Source organism: Grus americana, chromosome 1 (genome assembly GCF_028858705.1).
Source record: "Grus americana isolate bGruAme1 chromosome 1, bGruAme1.mat, whole genome shotgun sequence".
NCBI classification, from domain to species: Eukaryota; Metazoa; Chordata; class Aves; order Gruiformes; family Gruidae; genus Grus; species Grus americana.
The window spans coordinates 185815248-185840346 of NC_072852.1; the positions used below are offsets into that span (position 1 = coordinate 185815248).

The following is a 25099-nucleotide window of genomic DNA, read 5'->3' on the forward strand; positions in this document are numbered from 1 at the left end:
GATTGTTTGCTGAGGCTAGGGAGCTCCGTGGAGCTGCTGGCCGCCTGTGGAGCCGTCAGAGCGGAGCTGCCCGCGGCGCGATGCGGCGCGCCAGCCGAGACTACACCAAGTACTTGCGCGGCTCCGAGGAGCTGGGCAGCGGCGCCGCCCACGAGAGCGCCCCGCCGCCGCCGCCGCCACCGCCGCCGCTGCCGGCCCACCCGCACTCGCCGCCCGCCTCCCGCTCCCTTCTCGCCGCCCTCGTCCTCCTGGGGCTGGGGCAGGTGGTCTGCAGCGTCGCCCTTTTCCTCTACTTCCGAGCTCAGGTAAGCGGCGCCTCTGCTGGCGCCCAGAGACGGCGGCGGGGTGAGGGGATCGGCGCGGCCCGTTCCCGCCTTCGCGGTGGGCGTTGGGCACCGGCAGCCGCGCTGCGAGGGAGCGGCTCGCACCCCCGCCCCTTTCGGAAGAGGCGAAGGTGCTCGTGTCGGTGGGATTGAGGAGATAAATTAAAAAAAGGGGCAGAGAGCAACTTTATCTGGCTCTCAAGTTGGCCCAGTTTTGAGAGGGCATCAGGCTGGAGGGCTCCCGGAACCCTGCCCGGCCTGCGCTATCCCCTGGTCGCTGGAGCTGCTCGGCCTGAGGTGTTCTAGGTAATGCTGTGGCCTCATGGTGCGTGTTGAGGTACAGGGTTTCTCAGCGAGGTCGGATGTGAGGGGTACCTGACTCAGGAAGCAGCTTAATGATCCTTCACTTGAAGTCTTGCGGGGCTTAGTTTTTTAATGATCAGCTTTCAGTTATTCACCAGAGAGTGGTTTGATGTGGCTGAGGTCTTTGGCTGCCATAAATGTTTCACCAACAGGAGAAATGTCTTTAATGGGAAAAAAAAAAAGCCACCACACTTCATCACTTGGGATCGTTTGTCCTTCAGATGGCCCAGGGGCCCTGCGGAGTGGGGTCTGTGCATTAGTGGGCCTGGCTGGAGGTGCCCGCTGTAACTCAGGAGCTCGTTTCTGACAGCCGCCCCTCACCACCCCACCAGGCCCCAGATCTGCCAGGGGCGCCTCAGAAGAGGCAGCGGTGTGCGCAGAAAGGAGCACAGGGAGGCATCGCTGTGGGGGGAGATGAGGTGACGAACGGTTTGGCTTTCGGAGAGAAGAGGAGCCCGCTTCTTGGAAACAGCTCGGCTGCTGGCTGGATTCACTTGCTGCTGCATCTCTTACCCCGTGTGGCTGAGCCTGCTCAGAGGAAGTGGGAGGCTGATGGCTGATTGCTTCTCAGGGCTAGGTGTTAGCTTCCTGCTCGGCTTTTTCATCAGGTGCTAATTAGTTCTGTTCATACGAGTCTCACTGCCTTCATCGAAGTGGTATTTCTGGTGTGTGTACTTTTCATTTGAAGTCATTGGGGAGTGGAAACCTGTTTCTTTTGGTTTACTTTCTAGGTAGATGTGCTTGATATTGATGTAACAGACTGGATTTCTTAACAAAGTGCACTCTGAAAACAGATGTTGCACAAATGTATACCCACTTAAACAGATGAATGACTATCAAATATACAGTAACATTGTTGATCACTTATTATGTAGACCAATTTGTATTTTCTTACTGACAATGGCTTTGTGTTTGCCATTTTTACAAAAATAAAATGGAATGGCAGCATAGTACTTAGTTAATCATATCCTGTATGCTTCAGAAGAGTGACATTTAATTTCTGGGACTCATTGTAAAGTACCTTGAAGCTACTTGTTTGCTTGACAGTGAAAATAAATTAATGCCTACTTCAGCTTGTGGCAGAGAAATCTTTTTCGGTCCAGATCTGCATGAACTTGAAAAGATGTCTTTGTCAAAACATAGCTCATAGAAATGCACAGCTATACATTGATTAGTAGGCTAGAGAGCCATTGTAGCAAAACAACTAATACTTTTTGAAAACCCTGTATTTCCATTCTCTTTACCTTCACCCGCTCTTATTAGGGACTTCTCCTGATAGGTTCATGTCAGTGCTTCACACATGCCTAACAAAGGGTAAAAGGAGCTTTCTTACCACAATAACTATTTTTCTTCTGCTTCCTTGATTTAAAAAATTATATAGTCCGGGTGTAATTCAGCATTTGGCAGCTTAATTCTCTTGCCAGTTTCTTGTTCCTGTAGATTTGGAATAACGCTGTTGGATGGAGTCCTTTGTAAACTTGAGCTTCCAAAACATCTAAAAGAGACAATGTAGCTAGATGTAGACTTGACTGAAGTCATTGCCTGAAAAATTTCTAATGAAGAAAATGTCATTTTTGCCATCACTGAAAATTAGAATAATAAATATATATTTTTGAAGTACATAATTCAAAATAATAAGATATGGTAATTCATATTTGTTCACCAATTTCTTATGGTGAAATAAGATAGAAGGAAGAATATAGTAGGTCTTGCAGAAGTAAAGTCTTATTTAACTGTCTTGGCACATTGTTTTATTTGCATGGGACATAATCTGACCTCTTTCCTTTGAAAAGATTGCTGTCAAATGTACTTGTATCAAGCTATCTAAATTTGTACTTTTCAGTACAAATTTCAGCTATCTAAATTTGAACTTTTAATAACAGAACTTAAGTATTGGGCTATATTTTGTTAAAATAATGAGAAGTTAATGGTAGGATCTGTGCATCAAAAAATTTGAATTGTTTGGTTGGTGAGCTAACCAAATGTAAATTAGCAAGATTTGACTGTATAGGCCGATATTAAGAAATTATACATTTTACAAGCTCTTTAAAACTCTAATTAAGAGTCTGAGTAAACTCTGACTCAGTTTTACCATACACATTTTATCTGTATTTGCATAAAATCATTTGGGCTGGATCATGACACAGTATGAGCTGAGACAATAGTTGAGGTTTTGGTTTTTCCTTAGTTTTGTTTATTTTGTGGCTTGAGCATTTGGAATTTCACAAGACATAACGAGGACTGACACTAGATTTTCATGGGTAAACACATGTTTGTGGTGAAGAAATAATGCAGCGCAATGCAAATGAGACAATGAGCTGGTATATCTAAAAAATAAAGAAAAAGCTAAGAATTGAATTTTACCAATATTCTGGTAATAGTGCTCTGAAATATAAGAACATTAAGATGTTCTGGCTTTTCATCTCAAGCAATGTACTGAAGCCGAGAAATTAACCACTAACAAAATGTATTGGTCTTAAGTGTTTATTTTGCTTATACTTCATGAAGAATATTTGTTCATGATTAATGAAAATGCCATGAAAATTTTGTTAGATGCTCTGAGCAGCTGGAGATCTTAATGTAACAAAGATTCATGCACAGCACAAGGTGACAGAATGAAATATTTTATTTAACTTTTCACTGGTAAATGCTAAAGTATAGTCTCCAAAAGCTTTGCTTTGAAACTTTTTCTTCTGGCCCATTTCCTTTAATGTACTTAGATCATAAGAGTAGGAACTTGGTCTAACAGTGACTGAACTGGAGGATAGTGGCACAAGCTAGAAGTGGTCAAATCCAGGGCTGGATGTTTAACTCCCATAGTTTAACCTGGAACTCCAAGCTTACCCATTTTTCCCATTTAAAAAAAAGTCTGTACTAATGTTAAGTACTTTATCGCACTGAAGAATTCATACTTGGTTAAATGGGGACCTGGAAGACAAATTTTTATTGTGGTTTCATGCATCTGTGGAACTCTGACTTTCATTATGGTTTTAAACAATTGCCTTTCAGACTTCATCTAAAATATTGTGAGTGTGCTAGAGCAGTGGCTAACAGAAAACAGCTTGCGGGGGGTTGTTAGCACTTTTTGGAAGCCTGGAAGAACCCCTTTTTGGTGGAGTGCAAAGTGATATTTGATAATCTGGAAGTTGGTTTAAGTTTGAAAATAAGTGCAAGTATAAATTGTAAACTTTTATTGTAAGGCGTAAGTACAGAATGTGATACTGTAACATTGCATAATTGAGGTAACATTTAATAGATAAAGTTGGCTGGAATGTATTGTAGCTTTTAAAATCATGTTAAAATGTTCCTTTTAACATAGGAAAATTGGTTCTTAATTCTGTAAATTCATCTGGTTTCGCCCACAATGCTGGAGTTCATTTTGGCTGCCCTGATTTAGGTGAGAGGAGTCCAGAGATGCAACTAAAATGATTTAAGATGCTGAAAATCAAGGGGTGCTGAAAGATTTGATCTGATTCCAAGGTCAGACACAATGGATGCATCACAATATGATAGATTTTTTCTACTATTACAACAGTAACATAGAAAAAAATAAGCTAGACACTCCTCTCATTTAAATAGGTTAATTCCTCTAGGGTATTTAGCTTACTTAACATGTCATAAAGCTTTCTCCAATATTTTTGGTTGCATCTTGATGTTTCTTCCAGGCATTAAATATTTAGGACTTCATGCTGAAGGTCTCTTTCTTCAAAGGCTCACCTTCTGTGCCTTGCAAGTTAGCAAGCTGATTCCTGTAGACCATTCTGGTATTTCATCTGGCTCTTTAGAAGCTCTTCTTGAAACACTTGAACTTGGAAGCTTTTCTGTTCATTGCTTCTTGCCCACAGTTTTGGTCTCAGTGCTTGGTAGTACTGGTTTACAGCCATGGCAGTTCAGTACATGTTCTTTATAAAGATGTAAGATGCAGGATTTCTGAGAATGCCTTTTCAGACAAGCAAGCTTATTTCCATGGTGAAATGTGGTGAAGACTAGGTATTCTTTGAAAAAGGTAAGGGCAATCAGGTAGGTTTGCTAGTCCCAAGATCAGAGCTTGACCTTATCAAACACTAAATCTCTAGAGACTTGCAGTTTGTCAGGATGGGTTGTGCAGCTTTAAGCTGCTGAATCTATCAGTTACAGTGTTGCCATTAAGCCTTCAGTCTTCTAACTGTAGGTGCAGAGATGTTGGTTTTCTGTCTTAAGCCTTCAGCAGATAAACTATAATCTGAGTAAGTGCTTCTGTACAATCTGCTGTTACTGTTCTAGCACAGTGTTGTGTGACACATTTGACTGCTGATGGGTGATAGCTGTAAGTCTACGCTACACATAATTTGTCATGCTGGACACTCAGGCCTTTACAAATTTCATGGTCTTTGTGTCATAAAACCTAGTTTTCTTGTCTACTTTTCAGAAGATGTGTTTAAATAAATCCCAAACTAGGGTAATAGTCTATCACTTGTAGAATTACTGATAAAAATGAGTATCTGCTGGCAGTTATTTGCTGTGGCTTTCTATCTTCTATCCTGTGGTGTGTGTGAAGGGGGGAAGGGACATCCAGATCCTGTTGAAGACCCTAATTCCCTCAGATCTCTAACAATCCCAACATAAGAGGCTACATCTGGAATAATGGGTCCTGTTTTGGGTCCCTCAATACCAGAGGTGTATCAACAAACTGGAGAAAGTCCCTCAGAAGTCCGCTGTGATAGGTAGGGACTGTAGTGTATCAGAAATGGAGAACTGGATTCTTTGAACCTAAAGAAGAACAGATTAAGGTGAGGGAAGCTAATCACTGTTTTTAGCAATCTGAAGATGGAGCCAGGCTCTTCAGAACTGCCCAGCAAAAACAAGAGGCACAGTCATAAATTGCAGCAAGAGGAACTCTAGCTGGACATCAAAAACAGTGTTTTTACATAATAAAAGTGGTTAAATTGTAGAACAGTTTGCCCAGAGAGGCTGACAGTCTCCATCAATGGAAATTCCACAGAGCTTGTCTAGACAAGGCCTTGACCAACCTGACCTAAGTTACAGTTGGCCCTGCTTCAAGCACAGGGCTGGACTAGAGACCTGCAGAGGTACCTTCCAACCCAGGTCATTTTGTATTAACTGCCTTTTAGCGGCTGTTGGTAAACACTTTCTGCTTCTTTTTTTTCCCCTTTCAGTCAACAGTTGAATTTCTGAGTTCTGGATACTAGTGGAACACACTGGGAGAGATGCTTTTATGGTGCAGTTTTACAGTCGTTAAAGCTAGTGCTGCCTTCCTGCTCTTTCATTCCTATGCCTGTCCCTCTATCGGCTCTGATGCTTGTCTGATACCTGAGTTGGTTTCAGGGTGCTAATCTTCCAGGAAATCAGATCAGCAAGAATTCCTCACAGGTTATTGATTTAGAAGAGGAGATTGAGAACCAGGTATGAAATTTTGTGGTGAAGAAGGTGAGAGCACAGAGGTGCTGGTTTAAATCAGCTTAAACAGTTAATGAGGCTGCACTGCACTAGCTGACTTCAGAAGTTGTTAGTGTAGTTTTTAGTGCTTAATTTGTAGAGTTGTAATGGCTATACATGGATTTTCCTTTGGATTCAGCTGTGTCAGGCCACCCCAGGAAGATGTTACTGCCTCCAAGCCATTCTGTGACTCATCTCTACCCCTCTGCTCAAAGCTGTGGCATCTGATCTTCAGGTGAACCTTTTCTGACCTGTTTGATTCCAAATCTGCAGGGATAACTGAGACAGCTAAACCAGGTCACAGGGACTGATGGTCTGAATAGATCAGGCAAACGGCTCTCATCTGGAGACTGACTTCAGCAGAAGGATGGTGATGGATGAGGCAGCATTCGGTGTTGCCATCTGTGCAACAAATGTTTCTCTGCGGTGTGTCTGTTGGATGGCTGCCTGGCTGGTGTAGACCTAAATTCACCTCTGTAATCCTAACTTTATGCTTTTAAGTTAACTCAGTTCTTTTTTGGTGTTAGGTGATCATATTTATGTTTGTATGAACAAATGATAGAACATGTTTTATTCACTCTGACTGGTTTGTATTTGGCAAAACTTCCTTTTGATGATCAGTTTTGTTCAGTGCTATGTTAAAGGAAACTGAACACTGGTCAGGCACTATCCATAATGTCTTGGCATTCTCTCATCATGATTACAAATAATGTATTACCTTTTGTAATTCTTAGATAAAATTGTTCCTTCCACCTTATGCAGAAAGTAGTAAGTGTTCTTTATTAGAGCAGCTGATACAATTAGAGAATTTAGACAAGGTTTTGGGTGCACAAACCCTTCTTCAAGCCTCAAGTAAAAGTGAAATAAATACCAGTTGAGAACATTTGCTGAGAGTCTTAGGCCATGTCTTGAAAGACAGCGCTTAATATCTCTTGAGTGAAAAGTATATGGAGTGTGGGGAGAGGGGGTGAAATGGTTTAAATAAAGTTTATGCAATTAAACTCTGCCAAGGCACAACCCTAATCCTTGGAATATCCTTACAATTTATCTAACTGATAGAATTCAGGAGTATTCTAAACTTACAGTTTAAAAGTATGTTTGATTCAATTACAAAGACTGATTGCTAAAAATACCTTGCAGATACTCTAGATTTACCAGTCTTTGTCCCATGAAGCAGAGCTGTTTTGTGGTACAGTTTTATCATCTTTTGTTCTTTCTGAATTTGCGCTGTCTTGGTGACTGTTTCATGCAACAATATCTCTTGCCCACAAAACAAGTGGTGATAGTGATAACTAGCTTCTGTTCTGCTGTTTCTCCTCTTGAAAATGATGCTAGATGTACATACTTTCCCCAAGTTCCTCTACTTGGCATTTGTATGTCATCTTGCAAACTATAGTTTTTACAGACAGGATGGTTGTGTAAGTTGCCTGCTAAAATAATTGTTATATTGCACCGAGTGGTCAAAAAATGGAATTCAGGGTTATTGATTTTACTATAAGAGTGAGGTTTATCTTTGAACTTTTGAAAGTCAGTTATCCAGTCTAAGCTAATGAACTAGGCAGCTCCAGAAGATAATTCTCCTATCTCTCTCGCTTCTTGAATGAAATAAACTTCCATGTGGGGAACTTTTGTTCTCTTATTGTTTGCAATGAATATTTAGATTATAAACTTAGCTAGGTGCCAAACTTTTAGATGGCTGAAAATTCTCTGATTTAAATTCTCTTGCACAACCACAGTTTTAAGTGTCTGTCCTTATATTTTTGTTTCAGATGGACCCTACTAGAATTTCAAAAGAACATGTGCACTGTGTCAGAACGCTTTTTGGACATCAAGAAAATACAGATTTGCATGATACATCCTTTGAAAATCAAGAAGTGAAGTTAATGCCAGAATCGTGTAGAAGCATGAAACAGGCTCTCCAAAGAGCTGTGCAGAAAGTAAGTTGCAGGCAGACTGTGTTCCTTCATTTCATGCTCCTGTTAAATTTAGAACAATTTTTCCAATATCTGTATTCAGAGGTGAGTTCTGGAAAGTATTTTCTGGTGTTTGAATAATACCTGAAGCTGCATCCAAGATCATATTGTGTTTGCTCATGAACCTGGTAGTAGTTAATCAATTCTGTATTCAAACACCTCTGTTATTTTTAAGAAAGGAAGACTTGAGGTTGCACTGAGAAAACTATGATTGCAGTTAGTTGATTGGCCATTCTCCCATTTGGATGGGACTGAATGGTAGTTGTTTATCCTACTATTTGTATAGGTTTGCCAACATTTTGGATGTTCATAAGAAAAGACAGTTCCATGTTTTTTCAAAGCAATCTTCCTGACTCTGTTTCTGACAAGACTCTCCCAAGTCAAGATCATCAACAAGCAAAATATTGCCCAAAAGACAGAGGAGATAACATTTGCTCTTGTTTCTTACTCTTTTTGCAACCTGAAGTAAGGGATGGTATCTCCTTTTCCTTTTTTTTTTTCCCCCCCCCTCACTTTGCCAGTTCTCTGTGTTCTGCAGACCATTCCCACACTGGCAAAAGAGCTACTATGCCATAGCAAGATAACCAGGCAGTCTTTACCTAGCAGTTGAGGGTGACAGCTTGTTCCCAAACACAAATAACGGTAGTCAGCTAAAGAAGTCACCAAATGAAGAAGCCTAGGCAAGCTGGATGTATGTCACAATCACCTCTTACTGCAGTTACTGCCTTTGATCTCTATGTGTTCATGATACTGTTTAGTGTTAATTACGGGCTATTTAAAAGCTGAATGTCTGCTATAGTATTTGATTTTCCTTGCTTACCAGGTCCATTACTACTTCTTCACATCTGCATAAGACTGACAGTTTTTCATAAAAGATACTACATTAGATTTGAGCTGAACTCATGTACACTTTACAGAGTGAATTGTACTTCAGTTAATTATATGGTACCTTAATTCCACTAATGCTTGCTTTTAACAGAGTACCCTGAGTGACAGATCTTTTTGTGAACAAAATTTAAAGAAACCTAGGAGTTCATGTCTTGTCCCATTTGCTAGCCACCTCCTTGAAAAGCTTAAGGGGGAAAAAAAGTTAACTGTAGGATTAGTTCTATCTTCCAGCATTTTATAGACTGTCTCACACTACACCTACTTCTGACTGCTCGTTCATGCAGCTCCCATGACAGAGTAAGGAGCTTGTTACAGTAAGTGAATGGGAAGCCCTGTATTCTGGTCATTTGCTGCTGGTTACTCAACAAAGGCATTGGCTTTAGTTGAGGCTGCATATCCTGCCTTTTTGGAGGGAGGTTAAATGCTGCAATGTCCGTGGCCAAGATAAGTAGTGAGTAGGGATAACTTTTTTGGCTGATGACCATTAGCTTGAGAACAATAAAATTTCCCTTGCCAAAGTAATCAGACTCTGAATTTCCTTTGAATGCGACAGTATGTATTAAGCAGCTGGGTCAGTGTTCTGGATGCTTTGTCATCGTATATTGACAACACAGAGGAAAATAGGGAAATGCTTGCCTAGGGCTACATTTGCATCTTTTCGGTATAGCAGAGAAGTGAAAGAAACAGTGTTAAGGCAAAATTATACTTTATCATGTTCTGTAAGCTCTGCCTTTCATTGGCTCTGCTACAATGAAGAACAGAGATGCAGCTGAATCTTATTTTCAGTTGTGCTAGTCATTTATGTGTGTGTGTGAATGCAGCTAATGTGACTTGAAAGAGGTGTTTATTGTCTATGCTTTTTTCACTTTCCTGAAGAAAAAAGTAACCTCTGTGTGTTTTAAGAACCAGTATCCTTATTTGAATTGGCAGCATGTTAAGTGACTGAAATAGAACACTTTAAAATACCATTTCAGTTTTGTGATTTTTTTTTTTTCAATATTTTGTCTTTTGCAATTCAAGCTGTTCAGGAAATGAAAATAGACAACTTGCTTTTGCTCAGGTTTATGGTCTGGTTACAGCTTTTAGCTTACTGCTCCAGTTCTCATCGGTTTTCTTTGCATACCTGTAGACCTGGTGCTTAAATCTAAAGCAGGGATTAATGTTGAATTGAAAGTGCTCTTATGAAAACCAGTGTAGTAGGGCTGCAAGGTCAGGTCTAGAAACACTTGTTTCCTGAAAAAATATTTAAAAGTTTTCTTTTAATCAAAATCTAATGGTGAATTCCTTAACATAATTCAGGATAAAAATACTGCTTAGGGAGCAGCTTACTCAGTAAAAAGCATATTTTCAATATTACATATAAACTTTGAAGCAGACAAATAATACACTTTCCTAGCTGGTCTGTTTGCTTAATTTTTTGCATGTAACCCTAAAAACCTTTTGGCAGTCCAGATGCACTAACCGCAGTTCTTATGAAGTCTGTTATGAGCCTGAAGTAGAAAGGACTACAAACATATCTTGGGTCAATTCATAAGTAACTTTTCTTGGCAATACTCCCAGCTTCTAGCAGCTTGGGGAGTTCAGGCGTAAACTAGTCTCCCACATGGCAGCAGAGTACTTTGCTAGACCTCCAGGGCTGCATAAAGAGTTCTATATACTTAGCAGACATTTAAAGTGCACATAGTAATGGACAAAGTCACAAGTGATTGCTGTAAGTTGTTAAAATGTCACAGTTTCCATCCTACAACCTTACATGCCTTTTATTTTATGCCCGCAATAGACTACTCATTTGGATACAGTAGTCTCTAAACTATCTTCTGATGAATATTGGTTCATGTACTTTCTGTTTCACTTCCTTCCTGATTAGCATTCTTCAAATTGCTGAATTTCCGGCAAGATAATCAGATACTCCTTCCTGGTATTAGCTGGACTTAAAGCACTCAGGTAGTAGAAGAAACAGCTGCTTATGGCTGCTCAAAGTAGATACTGAGATATTGTAAAACCCAAAGGAGAGGAAAAACTGTTCACAAAAATGTCACATATTCAGATGTAGCCTTATCTCTGCATCCTCAACATTGGACATAACTTGAACAGCAAGAGTTACTTTTGTTTTGAAGATGCTGAGATTCTAAGGGTTAAAACTTGCAGCCTGCTGTTGATGAGGAAAGAGCAGTTCCCAACTTGCTAGGCACTTAAAGCATGATTTTAGCTTTTAAAATGTGAAAGTTTTGCAGCTTCCCAATGGCCTCTTAAATTTTTTTGGGTGAAGGAAGACACATTTTTCATTTTTGTGACTGGCTGCTTGTCTGTTGTTTAAACAGTGACTGTATGAAGGAGGTTGGAATGTGGGAAGCGGGCCAGCAGAGTTGACTTGGTGGGCAGTGAGCAAATGATGCAAAGGTGTACAAGTACAGCTTATTGTAACACTAAGAGTGGTGTGATTTTTGTGTACAGTTTTTCTAAAAATAACTCAACAGCTTGGTAGCACACATGGTTCTGTGGGTGGCAGTCTTAAGAGAAATCACTGGTAATGTTTTGTCAGCAGTTCTCATGCCATTATAGCAGTGTCTTAGTGACAGGTTCTGTTGAGCTGTTTCTGCTTTCTTAATGGTAGTAATGTTGGTCTTAATGGTAGTGACATTGTGATGAGGTATGAGATACCTAAAAGACATTCAGGTGCTAAAGAATGCAGCTGATACTTTAAAGATTTGGAAAATCCTACCTCTTAATTCCTTGCAGTAAGGATACCAGGGGACTCTTATAATCCTACTAAGAGACCATCTTTAGACATCCGGATATCTTCAAATGTCCACTGAAAAATGTGGTCTGAGTCCTTCAGGGTCAGAAGCAAGTACTTGCTAAAATGCTTTTCCTAAGGTAGGTTGTGTATCAGCACCTTGGAACTGTAAAAACATGAAATAAAAAAATCAAGAGAAGTGTTGAACTACTTATTCTTCAGGAGGAAACCCACAGCTCCATCCCTGTTATCTAGGGACTAGTTCATGTATTTCAACTTTCTTTTGGAAGCTTGGGTGACAGAACAGAAAGAAATGTCAAAATTTTGTGGGGCTGGTCAGAATCAAGTAAAGAACTTGACACTAGTCCAGTGTTTGGAGAACCCGGCTGAGGGAGGATTTCTGTTTTCTGGCCACAGGCTAGCCACTTCTGATCCAATGATAAGCACAAAGAAGAGTCAATGAACATGAGCCAGTCTCCAGCTCTTCTTAGTGTGTTAGTGTTGGGCTCACGCTTATAATCTCCTTTTTGTTGTAATGACACTTGCATGTCTAATGGCATAGTAGCATAGCTTCAAGAGGAGTACAGGAGAGTGTTTCTGTCAGAGATGCTCCTAGGAAACAGGAAAGTAGGCTCAAGACCATCAGGACAAGGAAGGTGGTGGACCCAAGTCTTCCTGGGTAGCTGTTCTGCTTACCAAGTGGTGATGTCGCAAATGAACAGCATCACCAACAGAAAGAAAGCAGCTCAGGCTGCATTTCATGAGAACGACAGCCTTTTTGCATGGAAGATGAGCTGAGTCAGGCTGCTAGATCTCAGAAGGTGAGGTACCCAGCTGCTCAAACTAGAGCATCTTTGGAAATGTGCAGAAGCAGAACTCTGTACTCCTAAGAACAACATAGGTTAAGAGGAGGATAACAACTGGCCAGTTCAGGGACTTCAAGGGCTGTGCCATTACCAGCCCTGGGATATTTTTATTAGTACCACATTAGCTAATAGGAGATTAAAATGTACATAGGTCTTTCTGGGTCTGCCCACTAGGCTCTCCAGACAAGGACATCATCACATCCCCCAGAAGGAAAGGATACAAAAGTAGACTCCACATCTGATAGGAAAACAAAGCAGTCTTCCCTTTCTAGGGAAAGGGTTGGGAATAGGTGTGGTGCAGTAATCTGAGTGTGGTCCATCTCCCAGTCTTTTTTATCTTTTGTTCTCTTCAGAGACTTTTGCCACTTTTCACAGTATCTAGTACTTGCAATTTTTTGTTGCCTTCCTACGTCTGATGAAGTTAGAGCTCAAGTGTGGCTAGAGGCTGATGCTGGTGTGCAGCTCCTAGAATTGAACTTCATTTTCATGCTCCTAGAACTGACATTGAAGTAGGAAGATCAGAGGGGAAGTGAATGTAAATGGGGGAGGTGGACATGAGTTTTGCTTCTTTTGAAGTTGCGATTCTGCTTTTCTTCTCGTCTCTACAGCAGAAAGCATCTTAATGATTCTTATCTACAAAATCAGCATATCTCTGCTGAAGTATTATGCTTTGATAGTCATACTACAACTTCCATACTGCTGTGGCTTTTCATTTTGGTTTAACATTTAAACACCTACTGAAAGGGGAAAGTGAGAACAATAAATGCACCAGCTAAGGTGTTGCAGATTTCACGCTGGCTGCAAAATTACATAAAACCAGGACTTTGTATGTTTTCAAAGCAGAATTTCAAATTCTAAAACATCACAGTGATTGAGAGCACAGTGGAACATTGCTGATCTGGCCAAATCTGAGGCATATTGCATATACATGGTATTGAATCAGATGAACAGCAATATGTGTGACATAAAGACAAAACAAAAGGACTATTCTTGGTTTCAAAGATAAGATATGATTTGCTATCTTGAGCAAAATGTTTCCTTTCACTAAACTTCTTCTTGATGGCTCCATTGTATGAGGTATTCTGAATAGCAAGTAGAGTATTACTCCTGTTTTTTAAAAAAAACAGACATGAGGAGAGTCATAGCGGAACAGGGGACAAAACTGATGATTGAACCTAGTATTACCAAGACTCAGTCCAGTCTTGTAACAAGAACAGGCTGCTTACATTTTTGAAAACTGCTGTTGTATGCTTTCTCAAGAGGAAAACAGGAGTGGATTATTAGAAGCAAGGCTTTTTGTGGTGCCTGATGTCTGTTACTTGTGCTGTTCTTGGTTTTGGGTAACATGGGTTTCACTGATGTTAAAATTCATCTGCAGTTTTGAAGAATGCATACTTCCAAACTGGCTCCCCAGTCCATTTGTCCCAGTACAAATGTGGAAGATGCTTCATCTTTCAGTTCCTGCATACCTTGTTAGAAATGAGCCTTGATTATAAAGCCTTGTAGTCTTGCAACCTTCTTTGTTAGTGATGAAGTGTGAGGGTGGAGGTTTTAATTTACCTCATCACAAATTAAATTCAGAGCTTACCTTTCCTTAGTTGTTAGTGTGATTGCACACTAGTCCCTATATAGAACTGCCTCTTTCGTTACCTTTTGACCCCACGTAATTAAATCAGTTCATAAGCTGCATTGTTTTATGTGATGCATTCTTAGCAGTCATTGTTCCATTATACTTGGAAATATTCCAAGTGCAGTAAATAGGAAAGGTTGTAAATGTCCTGTCACCACTACTTCGATAAATAGTGCGGTGATTATACACACTATCATTCCTATCCGCCTTTATCAGATGTGTTAGAGAGAAGTTATTTGATTGTGGCAGCTAAACTGTGTGTTCATATTATACATCATATAAATATGAGAATATGTATCCCAGGCATCTGAATATACTGTAGGTAGAACCACTCCCCTCATATACATACACACACAGGAATACTGTCTTGTAATTGTGCAATACACAATGTTACAAAAACAAGACAACATTGAAGTAATGGCTCTTTCTCATTTTAGGAAGTCCAGCGTGTCATGGGAAGAGCACAACCAAGACCAGAAAAAGGTAGGTAGTTTATGAATAAGAAATATTATAGTTCTACTACACTTGTCTTTCTGAGGTAATGCGATTCTTTTCTCTCTAGCTGCAATGGAGGCACTAGGAATGGATCTGTACAAGAGAAACAAACCTGAGAAGCAGCCTTTTGCCCATCTCATTATTGATGATAAGAATATTCCATCTGGTAAGTTCAATTTTAAGTGACTACTTCCAATGCTACTATAAATGTATTAAACAGTGAAGTATATGAAAATAGTTTAGCAATACCAGCAACAGACTGGGTTTTCAGAAGTGGCTTTTGATAATGGGAATAAATTGGATGTGTTAAAGGATTTCAGAGGCAGCAGGGGTAACATTAACAAGAGGGGTAGCTCCCCTTTGTCTCAAGTATCTTACATCAGTCTGTTATGTGCTGAATGGCCTCCACTTCAAATGACTGGTTTTCATGGTCAAGCTCTGAGGACTTGGCCTGCCTCTTTGTGTTGTTTTCAAGTGAGGAATGAAGATAAGCGTTGAATGTTCTCCTCTGAACTTTTATTTTCTTTGGCTAGTAGGGCCCATCTGGAGTTTTTCACTCACACTGGACATCAGCTATAGGTATACATACACACAGATGTATGCGTACGTACATACAAGATACATCAGCACAAAGATTGGTCAGAATCCAGGTCTTGCAGGTGGGAAGATGCTTCCCTTCTATTGAGTCTAAGATTTTTTTAATCCTGTCATCAGATGAAGTTTTCTGTTGTAAAATTCAAGAATGTCTTATGTCCACCTATTCAAACCCCTTGCAGCAACACTCCTTTTGTGTGCTGAAGTGTGATTGGGTGAACACAGCATTTGTCTTCAGGGTGGATCTGGAAGCTGAGAATCTTATACAACACGCATGTCAGGTGCCAATTAGTATATGAACTTGCCATAGAGGAAGCACATCTTTCATTTTGAGGTGTTGAAAACCTAGAACTGCAGTCCTAATTTCATTATTGTAACTTGCTAGTTCCCTGCCCTCTCTGGGTACGTTGCATTCTCATAGCACAGGGCTGAATTTATAGCAAGTGTTTCCTTCTGCTAATGGAATGTTGAAAACATTTTTGTCATATTCCATTCATTATTATGGTGCAGGGCTGGTATAGACTTTTTCACATCAAGACTCTCAGGGCCTTCCTGGCATTCAAACATGCCAAAGCTTCACAAGGGTCTGTCTGCATCCATCTAGTCCAGTAGCAGGAAGATCAAAGATCATAGTGTTGTACTCTGAGCAAGAGGGTTTTTGGTCAGTGTGACTTGGATGCAGTATTTTTCTGAGCTATCGAGTAGGGAAAAAATATTTCTGTGGCTTTTATCTGCCCCTTTGGTAAGAGGATGGCATTCTTTTATCTAGCCAGAGCTCTTATTCTCTACCCGCATGTATCTTTGGATGGCTTTGGGAATATGCTTCCTAGAACACTATGAGGGAAGAAGACATGAGTCTGCCTGGGAACACTCTCCAAGGGAAAAGATTCATTCCTACAATTTTAAGATATTTTAGTACTGTTTTCTTTTTTGCCCTGAGGCACTGTCAGTTGAGACTTTTCTTTCTGTATTCTCAACACACGTCATCATTGGTGTGGTAGAAATAAACCAGAGTTTATTCTGAAGTTATCAGAGGATCTCAAGACAGGGGGCATTGATCACCACTGCCTTCTTCCTCTGAAGATGTATACATTCTGCAGTGCTGAACTCCTTGTTAATTAAGTTGCGTGCATTCTTTTTGTATTTTATATAACCAAACCAAAGGGGAATGCTGTGTTGAGGCCTGAAACCTGAGATTTCAGCAGCCTGCATAGTAATACCTTGCTCTTGCTCTATTTAAAGACAAAGCACTTCTGTATGCAAGCGGTTAGCTTCTTGCCTGGAGGAATAGGATTCTTTCTCCCTTCAAGTGCATTGTCATTGCCAAGATCCAGAGCTTTATAAGCAGAGAGCTTAAGCAGCTTGTCAGATGGCAGGCAGAACTTCTACAAGCTTTCTTATTAGCTCAAATGCCTCCTGACAAGCTTCTGTTTCAGTCAGATTTTGACTTTTGACATAGGTCAATAGTAGAAGATGCAGGATCAGTAAACTTGTCTTAGCATTTTGTCTTGGGAAAGATTCAATTAATTTGCTAATCATAGAGACAGATCACTTATATCTACAGAAGTGGAGTGTGTCAGTGTCATGCTTTGTGAAACCCACCTTTTCCTGGGGGGAATTTATTTGCTGTCTACCTGGATGTTGCTGTAAACTGTATTTTTATCAGGGCTAGCAGCTGATAGTCATCTGTTGTGCATCACTGCAATAACCTTCCAGGGAATGATGTAGCGCATCTGTGGGTAATGGCAAGGGAGATGTTGCTCTTGCTTGCTCTCTTCATTTTTTTTTTTTAATAGCACACAGACTGCAGGAACTCTCAGAAATATAGTGCCTGTGACATCAGGCTGCTTTGTTTCTCCTTGGAGCAGATCAACCCCTTACTAATGTGTTGAGTCGGACATACGCCCTCCTGATCTGGCACATTTAGCTTCTGGCTCCTTTGGAAGCGCATTGCTGGGATGTTAATCATGAGCATAGTTTCTATGGTCCTTGCGGGCATTGCAGCAGTGAGGGGCTGCATCCTTATGGATAGCTGGAACCCTGAACCTACTGGTTGTGAGTTACTTTAGTATCGTGCTGACTGGTATGAGGCAGTACCCACTTGGCTGGGTGGCACAGAGGTTAATGACAGGCATAAAGGATGAAGGATTTGCCTGAGGGTCACCAGGAGTTTTTCTCTCCCATCCTGTTTCCTCTGACTACAAATGGCAATTCCTATTTTCTTCCCTTGATTTCTTACCCTATGTGTCTGAAATTCTTCTAAATTGTTTTATGCTATCCATGAGTCTGGACAGATCTCTTAGTATTTTAAGGTTCACTACTGTCATCACTCTGACCCAAAATAAACAATGATGGGGAAAAAAAAATAAAAATCAGTGTTCATCGCTGTCAAACAGGATTTTAAGTAGTTTACTGCTCAACATCATAGAATCATAGACTGGTTTGGGTTGGAAGGGACCTCAAAGATCATCTAGTTCCAACCCCCCCTGCCATGGGCAGGGACACCCTCCACTAGACCAGGCTGCCCAAAGCCCCATCCAACCTGGCCTTGCACACTTCCAGGGATGGGGCTTCCACAACCTCTCTGGGCAACCTGTTCCAGTGCCTCACCACCCTCACAGTAAAGAATTTCTAACATCTGATCTAAATCGACTCTCCTTCAGCTTAAACCCATTACCCCTTGTCCTGTCACTACACTCCCTGATAAACAGTCCCTCACCAGCTTTCCTGTAGGCCCCTTCGGGTACTGGAAAGCCACAATTAGATCTCCCCGGAGCCTTCTCTTCTCCAGGCTGAACCACCCCAACTCTCTCAGCCTGTCTTCGTAGGAGAGGTGCTCCAGCCCTCTGATCAGCTTCGTGGCCCTCCTCTGGAGTCGCTCCAACATCCTTCGTGAAGGGGCACTGAGCATTGTCTGTAAGAGAGCATTTTCCTTTTACCTGCTTCACAACAATATCAAGCCCCAAGTGGACTTTTGTAGTTGGAGGGAGTGCAAGGGAAGGAGAAATAACCCTTCCCAGATCTTGATGTCCCCACCCATCATTTGGCTGCAGAAGCCATAGTGGTTTGGCTTGCTGTGTGTATTTTTTAGGTTTGCTGCCTTAGGTTAAATCTGGATGCTTGCTGGTTGCTTTTTACCAGAGCTCACTATAAATGCTACCTAGGTTTTAAATAAAAACAGTGGATTTTGATTTTATAAATTGATTACAAAAATTAGTCACAGTTTCAAGGTGAAAATCACACACAGAAATAAATGTGAATGCTAAGTATATCATTTGAGATGTGAATTGATACCTTTAGCTGTCTAAAGAAATGCTGTAGTATTCTGAGCTGTTTACAGCTACAGGTTCAGTTTAGCTACCCTTTCCCTCCAGTTTTTCAGAGCAAACACTGCTTTGGTCCTTCCCTTGGGTTTTATTTATACCTGAAAGCTATGAGGATGCAAACAAATTATCAAGACAGGGCTACTTTCTCCTCTGTTCCCCTCCCATCATCTTCCTTCTTATTAATTTATTGAAACTCATTTCTATTAGTTTTAGTTCATGCTCTACAAATATCCAAGACATTGGTTTGATTTGTCTTCAGTTACCAGAAAAACTGTGCGTTATCTTTTTAAAATGCTTTTTACCATGTCTGGAAGGTTATCTTACTCATTATCTCTCTGACCTCATCCTTCTCTGTCAACATGGCTTACCTTGTGCTATTTTTTTCATGGCTCCATAGTAAATTTTATCATAGAAGACACTATCGCAGCATTTCCAGCAGTCCCATGGCTTGGGTTATGTTTCAGAGTTTCTGATACATAGACAGCTGATTTGGCATTTGTATGCTCCAGTTCTCTCCTCTTCTTGTGTTTTGGAGTACCGATTGTTTTGGTGTCCCCAAATTTGGGTGTATTACTACCAGAAGTGCTGAGAGCCTGCTCACTCTTTCCATTAAAGGTTGCATGGCATAACTGCTACCAATGCATCTTTGTGCTGTGCTGCTGGCTGTGGCATGCCTCTTCTGAAGCTCTGAATTGTGGCAAAATGCCCAACTACCTCAGTTAATACAATATTAGCATTATAATTTCAGTTGGAAGGGACTTCCAGAAGTTATCTAGGCTAATTTCCTGCTCAAAATAGATAGGGTCATTTTCCATCACCTCCTGGCCTGTTCTTCCACCTGACCATGGATGAATGATGCATATTTCCCTCAACACCAAAACAGTGTGAACAAACTTCACCTGGAGCCCCCCTCAGCATCTCAATTACAAATGACTGTGGCAGCTATTTTCTCTCTTCCTGTCCCGTATCGCTGATGTGCCTCTCCTGATCCAAGCAGTGATTTCTTGCCTATTCTCCTTATCTTGAAGGTAGCCCAACTTCCTTGGGGCAGTATTTCTGGCAGACATTGGGCACATGTTCTACAACTTCCTCAGCTATGCCCAGTGCTTCAGAGATGTACTGTGGTACCCCTATCTCAGCATCTCTTGTAGGTGAATAATTCTGGGCTCAGAGACTTAAGATCTTAGTATGACTTCCAATTAATTAATGGTTTTCAGAGGGGTTTTGTTGAGACATTGCACATAAGATGGCTGTTCTGTATGATTTTGTTTGTACAATTTCTACCTGGCTGCACTGGAGCCATAAGGGATTGTATTTATGATCTGCTTTTGACAGCCTGTGCTTTGCTCAAGTCTTTGTGGAAGAGTGCCAGAAGCTTTTTGTTCTAGACTACTATTAAAGTATTCCTCTCACATGCAAAAGTTGCTTGCCCTTAGCAGTTAGCGAAGACTCATAGCTCTCAAATTCTCCTGTCCCTACTTCCCCTCACTTCTTTCTGCACAAACAAATCCAGGAGGCATCTTTTTAACTAATATACCTGGAGCTCTTTCCCAGCATCTTGTGAGCACTGGTGGTTCGGGGGCATGCCTGGATACATGCTTGAAGGAGAGGGCAGTGGGCCCTGCCGTGAGCCATGGAAATTTTGGTGGGAATAGGTTGGTTTGGTTTGACGTTGGGAGAATAAGGTACTGCATATTCCAAGCAGGCATTTAGATGCATCGGGAGCTTAAGGTGTAAGGTCTTCAGGTGCCTGTGTGGACCCACTCCTGTGAGTGTCTCGGAGGGAGCAAATGGAGTTAGTCTTGTGTGCTGAAAATTGCTAGTGGTTAGGAGGACAAGTTGGCCAACTCTCATCTGTTGTACTATGCCCTGAACGAAATGGTAGAGTGTTAGTGGCTTGTGCATATCAGGAAGGGTCAGGGCCTGTGTGGCTTTCTCAGGACAGTGCTGTTTCCTCTGTGTGGGCATGCCCGTGGGCCTTGGCTGGATCTTCTCCTCCCACTGTTGCCTGTTGCTCTATTTTTGCAGTTAGAGGCTGCGAAATGAGGTGGATGCTATAATGGGATGATGGTGAGGCCGAGGAGGTGGAAGGGACTCTGAGAAGTGTGCTGCAGGGCATGATCCTCAACAGAAAATACTGTGATAAACCTCTACATAATACACGTGCTGTAGTAGCAATGCTGTCTGGGCTGGTATTGCGGGCTGCTTCTTAACACTGTGCCACCAAAACCAAAGTGAAGTGTCAAATGTGACCAGGTTCGGCAGGAAGACTCAAATGCTCTCTCTGTGCCTATCATACCTCTTGCCAGGTCATTTCTTGGCTTAGCCTCAATAGTAGACTCATAGAATCATAGAATATCTCTAGTTGGAAAGGACCATCCAGGTACTAAAACCATAAACCATATGACTAAGAGCATCGTCCAGACACTCCTTGAACTCTGACAGGCTTGGTGCTATGACCACTTTTCTGGGGAGCCAGTTCTAGTGACCAACCACCCTCTCAGTGAAAAATCTTCTCTTAATGTCCGAAGAACATTTTACTGATGTCCAGGATCTACATGAAATGACCTCTTAGATTCAACCAACTTGAAACCTCCAAGAGATGATACAACGTGGCTACTTGATGATAGCACCCAGGAGGTGCCTTTCAGGCCAGAGTTCCTGGAGAACATTTGTACCTGTATATGTGATTAGCTTTCAGTGACAGTGCTGAGCTGACAAACTAATCAAAACATCTCCAGTCTCTCGCCTACTCTTCATTTTCTTCACAGAGCATTCAGTCACCTTACCAGATAAGGGACAGCTTCCTGTTTACCAGGCCACCATCATGCAGGCAAAGCTGAAAAGGCTTATGTGTACCTGTTAGAAGACATTAAATAATTCTTGCTTACATATGTTAATTCTATTAATCTGTCCTTTTTGGTACTCAGATGTGGTAACTTTTGTATGTGTATTTTGAGTCCCACATGCATGATGTTCTGTGGAGAGACAGAATATGATCATCATTTTCTTTCCTAATTTGTGGATCTTCAGCACAAGACAACTTGAAGGGGACTGTTCCTCCTCCAAGCATGGAATATCTCACCTCATTGGTTCTAGTTTGAAACTTAAGATACTTTAAAATAAATAAATAGAAATAAGAAAAGAGCAATGCACCCAGAATCACATCTGTCTTCCTAAAGCTCTTTTTCTAAGACCTTCCACTAGGTATTAGACAAAGAATCTGAGGTTTACCTCCCAAACAGCTATAATTGCCCAGCTGTAAGTATTTGTACAACTATCAAAGAATTAGGATTGTGCAGTGGGCCACTATCGTAGATATCTTAAGATAGGACTAAACCAGATCATGGAGCCTTATTCTGGTACATGTAAGCACTGGGTTAAGTCTAAACATTGTTTTTGCATAAAAAGGTTTGCTATGTCATAAATACTTGAAGTGCTATCTAAAGTCTAAGCAACTTATAGTGTAGTATTAAAGATGCACAATTGTACTGATTATTCCCCATTTTTTTGGGTGTTCTCAAATTAAAATTTATTATCCTTTGTACCACTGCAATCACAAGAACATAAAATATTGGAAGGCTTCATAAGTTTTCTTATTGGAGAATTATCAGTTTAACTTGTTTTCAGATTTTGTTATACCTTGCAAACACTTACAGGTTAAAGACTGGTAACAAGATTTGCTAGTTTTTCATTAGTAATTTTTCTTTTCAAATTCCTCTCAAGTATTTTTTACTTGAAGAAAGTTTTAGGTGGAAACCAATTTCTATACAGAGCTTGCTGGATGATTGCTTAGCATAATCAAACTATTGGCCAAGGAAGTGTTTTGTACCATGGTCCACTAGATGTTCTGGTGGGAGAGCAGACAGAAATAGCAAGTGAAATATGGCAGTACAGGATGAAAAAAGGAAATTTCTTATGAATTTTTATCAGAATTGTCTAATATTCACTTTAGCCTATGTAACTGTAGTTGCTATTGATTCTAAAAACCCAGAGATTGCTTTCTAAATGTTGGGGTTTGTTAAATGTTTATAAATGATTATTTTTTTTTCCCCCCTCTTCAGGAACTCGCAAAGTGAACCTCACATCCTGGCATCATGACAAAGGCCAGGCAAACTTATCAAATATGACATTCAATGATGGAAAACTAATTGTTAATCAAGACGGATTTTACTACCTTTATGCCAACATTTGTTTTAGACATCATGAAACTTCAGGAAACCTGACCAAAAGAGGGCTTCAGCTGATGGTATATATGACTAAGACAAACCTTAAAGTAAGGCGCTCTGATGTGTTGATGAAGGGAGGGAGCACCAAATACTGGTCAGGGAATTCAGAATTTCATTTTTATTCTGTAAATGTAGGAGGGTTTTTTAAATTAAAATCTGGTGAAATGATAAGTATCCAGGTATCAAACCCATTGTTACTGGATTCATCACAAGAAGCAACTTATTTTGGAGCATTTAAAGTAAGGGATTTAGACTGAACCTTTCTGTAGTGTGCTGAAAATTGTTGGGATTTTTAGTGGTCCAGAAACAACTTGAAGACACAACTAAAAATCTTTTGCAACCCAATTGCATCTGTATAAGCCATGTATCTCTAAAGACACATTTTTGCCCTCCGACTCCAGCAGGAGTCCCACAAATGCACGGAAGAGCAAAATTACATTGTTCTCCTGAGTCAGTCTTACAGCAGTTTTACTTCCTATGCCTCTGCTGGCTTCAGTAGAGTCATTATGACTTTTCCATTGGTGTAATTGAAATCAAAGCAATTAACATTAGTGAACTTCTGTTTCCAAGTTCTGCCCTGACTGTGTAACCTGCGCTACTCTTCCTAGTTTTGGCGGGAACATAGGCAGGACAGAACTTGGCTCCCAACTTGCATTTAGGGCTCAGTTTTGCTTGGGGTTGAGCATTCTGACCCTGAGACGGCAAAGATTGTGAAAGCATGACTAATCTCGTTGCATTTGATGTGGCTTTTCACATCCTTAGCTAAGCCTGTTCTTGCTTTGCTGGATTAGCGTTGGAGAGCTCGGGCCATAGCAGAAATGAGTTGCAGAACATCTAAATGGTTCAACATAAGTTTTTACCTGATTAAAAGAGCTATTCCAAGAAGGGAGATCATCTGGCCTTGCAGTTCTACAAGGTTAATTACAGGTTATTTTTATTATTGTTGCACAGTTAATTGCAAATATAGACTGCCAAAATACAGTGTGCCTTTAAAGTATTACATTGTGCCAGAACCTGCAAAGACATTTTTTAGACAAAAAGTATGTATTTTTATATTCTGTAATATCTAAAGTTATATTTCAGGTGTAATGTTTTGTGTAAAAAAAAAAATATGTAAATTATATTGTCCTATAGTATTTGATACAAAATATTTAAAATCTCTTGCTGTTTGTATATTTAATGTCTTAAACTGTTTTTAATGTACAGACATGTTAAACTGGTGCACTTTTTAATCCCAATGGGAAAAATTGCAGCTAAAAGAGGTTGTTTGCAATTAGCAAATGTAATATATATCTTTGTTCTTTTTAACTTAATAATTTCTGTTAAACTTGTCAGTATTATTGGAAGGGGGGAATCACACCAATGTCATGAATAATTACACCAGAATGCTGGTCACTGGGTGCCTTTCAAACCTGGAGGGTAATTGAAATTACAAAGCTGGCATTACCTAAACCAGAAACAAATTTAAAAAAATTACTACATAAGCCATAGATATGTATTAGGGGTATTTATAGTTATTGAACAGGCATATTTTCCTACAACAAAATCTGCAAGTTGTAAATTCTGCAATTGAGTCATGACTTTTTTAGGTTAGTTTCCTGAGACAGTGAAGCTTATGTCATTGCATTGCCTGTCTTTGTCTTCCCTTCTAGCTTTTAACCCTCTGCACACTTCTGCCGGATTTGGCAGATGAATGGCAGTGGTAAGAGATATTCTTACACGTTTTATGAGAACAGATGGCCGAGAACAACTCGGCCATTCCACATGATTTGTCAGTGGCTGGCCACTGTTCATATTAGCCAACAAAATAATACGGGGAGACCCTGAGCTTGCTGCAACATGTGTTGTCGCTTGTATAGTTGCTTGGCCAAAAGAGGTGGGTGGATGGAATTGGAGGGTGGGTATGGGGGTCATAGGAGAGAGCTGCAAATACTGTGGGTGGTGTTTAGAGCACATCTGGGCAGGGAACAGCAACTTGTTGGGGAAGAGATGAGGGAGGTTTTAGGAGTGTTTGCCTGCATGCTCTAAGGATGATGGGGAAAACCTGCTCTTTAACATGGTGGGAATCACAGAAGGCAAAAGACACAAATCTGTAGGAATAGAGGCTTCATAAAAATCCTCAGGCTTTTTTTTAATAAGGAACTGAGTTGAATTCAAGCAAATATTTTATACTGTATAATAAACATTTCTTTTTAATGTTAATATTGTTTTCTTACAAAATATATTTCTAAGAAAAAAA

At 40.5% G+C, this 25099-nt stretch overlaps 1 protein-coding gene across 1 annotated transcript; it reads left to right on the plus strand.

Moving 5' to 3' along the window:
• TNFSF11 (TNF superfamily member 11) lies at positions 1-25099 on the plus strand. The gene is made up of 5 exons (XM_054813052.1): positions 1-305; positions 7892-8059; positions 14654-14699; positions 14779-14877; positions 22696-25099. Exons 1-5 carry the CDS (start codon positions 81-83, stop codon positions 23115-23117), a joined length of 960 nt encoding a protein of 319 aa, XP_054669027.1. The 5' UTR covers positions 1-80; the 3' UTR covers positions 23118-25099.